The 6,932-nt window shown below is 39.8% G+C and overlaps 1 protein-coding gene across 1 annotated transcript in view; it reads left to right on the top strand.

The window, feature by feature from the left end:
* Positions 1 to 6,932, top strand: part of trit1 (tRNA isopentenyltransferase 1) — a gene marked incomplete in the record, with an annotated part of 74,915 nt that overhangs the window by 39,905 nt on the left and 28,078 nt on the right. Inside the window, 2 exon segments of the mRNA XM_014021110.1 lie at positions 3,950 to 4,062; positions 4,172 to 4,249. Coding sequence (XP_013876564.1) covers positions 3,950 to 4,062; positions 4,172 to 4,249 — 191 coding nt within the window.

Raw genomic sequence — 6,932 nt, 5'->3', positions numbered from 1 at the left:
TGTATTTATTCCTTTCTACACACTTTGCAGAATATTTTTCTGCACTCCACGTGTTTAATCTGTGCGCGCTCCAGCGGGGTGACAATCATCCTGTTTATGCTTTACTTTTTCTTTTGAAAGACAGTCTGACTGTCAGCCTTTCCCACAGCGCTTCCCCGCTGTACAAGGAGACAGTAAAGGCTGACTTATAGTCGCGCTTTGGAAGGCGCGCGCGAAGTGGGCGTGGAGTGCGCACGCATTCGGCCATGCGTCGTCGCGCTATGACCGCAGGAGAAACGAGGTCCAGACTCAGCGAGCTTTTGTGTGTCCTGGAGCACTGACTTCACCTGCACTGACAGTCGCTTCGCTGCGCCATGTGCCGCGACGTGCGCTCCTCCCGCAGCAGGCAGTGTGGTCGGTCGGCATCCGACCAGAGCACGCGCCGTCACATAAATATGTAAACAGTTCGGCGTTCATTTTCGCACACCCGAACCAGGTCCGGATAAGTTATGTTTTTTTCCCCCTCTTCATTTGCGCTGTCAGCCACGCTGCTTCCTGCTTCCTCTGTTTTCACTCCAGCTGGTTACATCATCAAAAAGAATTGCGCGGTTGGCCGGTAGACTACAGATCTCTATCATAGGACATATTTATGTCGTTTCTACCGTATATCGTTTATATCACGCATTCCTAACGTGGGGTCACATGGTTCAGTATTTGTTTTCGCACACACTTTTTATAGCCCCTGAGACACACTGCGCCGAGCTCCTGGGAAATCCCTCCCACTTTTGTTGAAACTCAAAACAATCATTGGATGAACGTCTACAACTTTGGAGTCAACCCAATCAAGATGGTCACCACATCTAATTGACCCTAGCAAACGCAAAAATGAATATAACACAGTCAAACTGACAGATGTTGGCTTAAAATTTAATACTTGGTAATACTAACAATATTTCATGAGATTATGTTGTTTCAAAACAAAAAGGTGCAACCAAAACATCTGAAACATCCTCACCTTCTATCAGAAGATCACCTTGATTTAAAACTTTGCCATGAAATGATAGAGGTGATGTTCATTTCTTTAAAGATCACCGCCTTTATTATTTCATTACGATATCTATATTTTAATGTTTAGAAACATTATTGTAACATAAGATGTGCCTCGTAAAGCATCACAGTCTTTGTCTTTGAAGTCCTTCACAAAGGCTGCTTGGAAAATGTCAAGATTGACTTTTTTTTACTTCCAAGCACTCAGAAATTGATTCAGCAAGTGTTATTTATACTTCTAGCAACAAGCACTTTCTTTTGGCCGAGAGAATGAGTCTGTTTTCTCCACCAGGATGCTTTTAAGTTACGCAGCAGCTTCCTACTCAACATATGGTGCAACATGAGAGGGGGATGACACTGAAGTGAAATATCAGGTTTGTTTTGTTCGACTTGCGTCCTGTGTGTTGGTGGACACACTCCTGCTTGTTTTTTTTAGTTAAGACAGATGTTTGAGGCTCGGTTTGGTTTCAGGTTTAATATTTCTTGCAGTGGTTTTGCAAGTTCACATAGTGAAGCTGGTTTTATTTGATTATGGATTTGTGCTTCGTGGTGCTATAAACACACATTTTATCAGAAAGCTGAATGTGTTTGTGTCTGAGATTGGGCGTGGCCGCAGGGGGTGGAACGATGCCCAGGAAGCTGCTGCTTTCCTTCGTTTCTGTCCATTTCCACCCCCACCCCCACCCTCACCTCCCACTTGTCTTCCTCCTCCAGCAATCTGATCATCCATGCACTTTCCTCCCCTCCACCCGCCTCTGCCTCTCCCCCACCCTCGTGTCTCCATCCCCCGGCTGGTCGCGGTGACCAGACATCAAGGTCAGATCTCTCCCTCCCCTCGGTTGCTTCCTCCGTCTTTTTTCATTTTATTCCTCCCTCCATCGACTCTACACTTCCTGTGCACTGATGCTGTTCTCAAATTACCGTCTCCCTCATGTCTGGCCAGTTTTATTTTTACTTCTTCTCATTGTTTTTCTCTTACAAGTATATAAAATAGAAACTTTAAACAGACTATTATTACATAGTTAGTCATCTTGTGTAATAAAGAAATTCTGACTGGAGTGTTTTTATTCTCTGCTCTCTGCTTTAAATCATTATTTGTGAGAACCGGAGCTTTATCTGAGGACGACCCATTAATGTGTCACGTTTCTTTTCAGTGGTGGCCTGAGGTTTTCTAGAAATGAATCCCTCGGCATTATTATAGAAAAGTCAATTAAATGAAGAGCATTTTGTATTTTAGACAGCAGGGGTGTAACGTTCTTTTTTATGAGGGCCACATGAGCATTATGGTGGCCCTCAAAGAGCCAATTGTAATTAACTTCAACTTCGTGTTTAACTTTGACTAAACACAGCTCATTGCTAAGGCTAAGGACTGCTAACCAGAGGTGTCAAAAGTATTTGAATTCATTACTTAAGTAGAAGTATAGATTCTATTTTTTAAAAATACTTTTTTGGAAGTAGAAGTAACAACTCAAGCTTTTTACTCAAGTAAAAGTATAAAAGTACTGGTTTTAAAACTACTTAAAGTATAAAAGTAAAAGTAATAAACACTTTAAAAAGCCCCCCTCCCCCCATATTTCTTCTAAAGTCAATAATGAGTATAATATTAAATTAAAATGTTATTGCTGAAAAATTTGGAATTAACTGACTAGACTAGTTGTTTCAGCCACGATCATCTTCATTCTAGACTCCATCTGCTACAGTCTGTCCTGCTGGATGTGATGTGATTTGTGTCATACAGGTGAGATGGAGTGAATTCAATCCAATAGGGTGTCAGAATGGTATATATTTACACTTCTCATCCAATCACAATCAAATTCACTCTATCCAAGGGCTCCATGGATCTGGATAGATATCTATTTACTTTTTCTGAACAATAAAAATATGGAATAAAAACAAGTCAAAGTTAAATAGAAATGAAATACTTCTTGCATTTTTTTAAAAAGTAAGGACTAGAAAGTACAGATAGTTGAATTAAAATGCAAGGCGTAAAGTAAAAAGTAGGCTGAAAAATAATTACTCCACTAAAGTATAGACAAAATTTCTACTTAAGTAAAGTAACAAGGTATTTGTACTTAGTTACTTGACACCTCTGCTGCTAAAAAACAGTAACTGAGCTCTAACTGGTATTTTTTGCATAGAAACAGTGTTTTAACACGTCCTCTTATAAACACTGAAAAGTGCCGCATGTACGACTGACTAAATGTGAAATAAATAAAACAGAAATACTATTAAAACAAAAATAAACAAGTTTTACTCACTGTTGACTTGTAGTGAGTAGCTGCCCTCTTGAATTCTGAACGCTCTCACTTTCCGACAGGGAATTCCCACTGGAGGTGCCTTCCAGTTTAAAATCACGACTTGTAAATGGGAAACTCCCACTTCCCAGTATAACTGTGCTGCATCAAAACAAAATGCAGTGAAATGGAGATTTTAGGTGAATTTTTCCAGCTACCTTTGATCCCGGTACACCTCCACCTAGTGGTGGGATGCTGTCATTTTATGGGTGAATTAATCAACATGAATTATGGGAGGTGTAGTTTATGGTCATGGCTTTAAAGCAGATTTGTTTAAGACATTAATACATCTTTGAAGCACTTGCGGTCCATGTTTTTCCCATAAGCCTTGAGTTTGACACACATTATTTAAGGGGAAAAATCCGTACTCAAACCTTCGTACAAAACTTGCATCATTCTCAACAGTCAGAGTCTACAAACCTGTGAGTTTACTCATTTGGCAGCGTTCAGGATTTAATGTGCCCTTTCTTCATGTCAATCATCTGGTCCTTCAAAGGGTTTCATATTTGCATGTGAGGACAGAAGGGCGATGGTGGAGAAAAAGGCCCGTCTCCCCTTGGTGTCCATAAATGTCACATCAGAGGCCGAAACTTTTTTATATTGACGAACAACGTTTCTTCTTTTCACAGTCAAGACTATCAAAACGGGATTTTTCAGTCGATCGGCTTTAAGGAGTTTCACAACTACCTGACGGCTCCTGAAGGCATCAGCACAGAGGAGAAAGACAAACTGAGACGCGAAGGTCAGAGAAACACCTGATGACTCTTAGGACTTTAGATTTGTGGACTAATTAACTGAAACATCAGAGGATTTTTCCTCTGCCTCTACTTCATATCTCGTTACTTCTCCAGGCATAGAAGCTTTGAAGATTGCTACCAAGCGTTACGCTCGCAAGCAGAACAAATGGGTCCACAACCGCTTCCTTAAACGTGAGTTTACTTCACTCAGCTCATGAAGTATTGTGTGTGTCTGAAGCCAGTCAGTGACTGTAGACATTGTGTTCAGGCTTCACTTCTTTGTTTTGGTTTTATTACAAGTGCCAGTGTGTAAAGCACTGAAGCATGAGGCATTTTTCTGTTTCTGTCACGACTTCTCCATTTGCTGCTCTTTTCCACAGCTTTGGAAACACCCAGACACAGAATTATATCAAAACATGTCGCTCATTCAAGTATACTGGCAGTAAATCATACAATGTAGATTCAAGTGTTTCACCTACATAGCAGTGTATTTTTTTAATGTCTGAGTTGACATTAAAATATCTTTATGGTTTGCACACAATCGCAGTTGATTTTTGGATATTTTACTATGAATTGTTTGGCTTAAAGTGTGGTAACTCCTGACTCTTTGAACTATGTAAACTCTCTAATATTGTTGCTAACAAAATTTTATTCCTCCTCGAAACTTTACTTTTCTTTTATACATCAAAATATATTTATTTGTTTTTTTATATTCTTTCGTCCAACTTGTTTCTCCCTGCTGAAGGAATTACAGTAAGATTGTCCAGTCCTGGTCGTCAAGGGCCACTAACCTGCATGTTTTTAGTCTTTTCCCTCCTTTTCATCTGGTTTATAAGGTTTGCAGAAGCCTGTTATTCACACATTCTTTCAAATCAAGTGTGTTGGAGCAGAAACAACTCTGAATAATGCAGGATTGTGAACCTCAACGATCATTGGACACCTCTCACTTTTGATTTTCTCTCAAATCCCCTCAGAGTGACGAGTCAAAAATCCAAACTCTCATGACTTCCATTGTATTTGAGCTCAGAATTGTTTCTGCAATTCCAGAATTTTTTTTTATCGTGTCATATCTCCCACATAAAACACAGATTGCTTCAACTTTTTTTAATTCGACCTCTAGTTTCTGAACAGTGTCTGCTTGTCTGAGGCTCACTTTATACTTTGTGTTTCTGTCCGCCTGTCTTAAGAGTGCTGTCAGAGAGTGACAGACAGATGTGTGGTTATCATGGTGACCGTAATGAACGAGTGGCAGCAGCTGTGACGTTTCTTTTGTTCTTGGTTCTCTTTGCTCTCCTTATGTACTTTATGCATCAAAATGTCAACGAATTGTAGGCAGCTGTTGCTTTAACGTCTGGTTTTTCTAGTATTTTTTTCTTCTTCTACCTTTGTCTGCATCGAGTAATGTTTCATTTAACTGCAGTAGTGTTCATGAATGTCTTTGCTGTAAATTTCAGGAAAGTGATTTTACAACATACAGTATACACATTCATTTTAATTTAAACAGCTGGAGGAAAGTTATGGCAGTTGTTTGTGAGGAAATCATAAAACTGCTGCGAGAGGTTAGTTATATTGAATAAGAGGTAAAAGCAAAGAGAAATGACTGTAAAAAAAAATATAAAAGCACACCTTTCAGAGATGAAACCATTACAAATCGCTTGGTTTCAGGCCAGCTATTTGTCCAACTTCTGGTGTTGCCACACTTTAAGCTTTTTTCTTGATATTTTTCTGTCTAATATACTCAGATGTCCAACTACTACAGTGATGGTTTATTTTGGCATCAAGAACATCAGCATGCTAAATTGTAATCTAGTTGAAAAGTTGCTGATACATTTCCATCATGGAAATCAGCAGATTAAACTGTTCACCTGTGATTTAATGCAGCATGTTTGAGCTGCTGTGACTCATCACAGAGACCGTCCTCTCCACACACCTGCAGCTCAGGCCTCTGGCTGTTGTTTCCCCTCACGTAGCCCCTCGTACTTCCAAATGCATGGAAATGAGCTGCTGAGCTCAGCTATGTGCCAAATGGGCTGTTGCAGGAAAAATGGACTGACATCAGGAGCAGAAAGTTTCCAGTCTAGTTGTAACTCCTGGAACCAAATTATGCCTTAGAATAAGCTGAAACTCTGTGTTTTCTAAGTCTCCAAGCAGAAAGTTGGCCTTCATGTCCCACCAGCCGCATGCCTGTCAGTAACCCTGCCTCCTAATCCCGTTAGCTCCGAGTGGCTTAAGGCCATGCCAGACCCTAAACCACAAGGCCGGTCTTTCTGAGCACCAGCCTACACACTGCACACACCATATGGTCTTCACTACGTGTGTGTGTGTATAACTTCTGTTTAACACAAAGGAGTCTGGAGTTGTCTGTGTTTAGCACAGACATGTTTTTAATTGTGTGTTTTGCCTCCTTCAGGGCCACGCTTACAAAGAGCCCAGTGGAAATTATTTCATTATTTTCCAAGTGACACTTTTTGGTTTTTAAGACTTCTGAGTTTTATGATGTAACCACGTTTTGCTTACGTTAAACATGTCTGATGATGTGGTGGAGTAATAATATTTGAATAATTCAATAAGAAAACATGTATTATTTCATGAATGTTGACAAATTTCAACAAAAATACCACCAAAGGTGTTTCAGTTCAACAGGACATTTAGTGCTTTATTAAGGCAACACATTCTGGTGTTTTTTTTTAATCATGTATGTGGATGAATATGAGAGAGGCCCGCACAAGAATTCCAGTGTGGGTAAACTGCTAGTATATGCACAAATGGCAAATAAGGATCTCTATCTATCTATCTATCTATCTATCTATCTATCTATCTATCTATCTATCTATCTATCTATCTATCTATCTATCTATCTATCTATCTATCTATC

Source organism: Austrofundulus limnaeus, unplaced genomic scaffold, assembly GCF_001266775.1.
Source record: "Austrofundulus limnaeus strain Quisiro unplaced genomic scaffold, Austrofundulus_limnaeus-1.0 Scaffold278, whole genome shotgun sequence".
Taxonomy (NCBI): Eukaryota; Metazoa; Chordata; class Actinopteri; order Cyprinodontiformes; family Rivulidae; genus Austrofundulus; species Austrofundulus limnaeus.
Note: the sequence above shows the minus strand (reverse complement) of the source record. Positions and strands in the feature narration are given on the sequence as shown.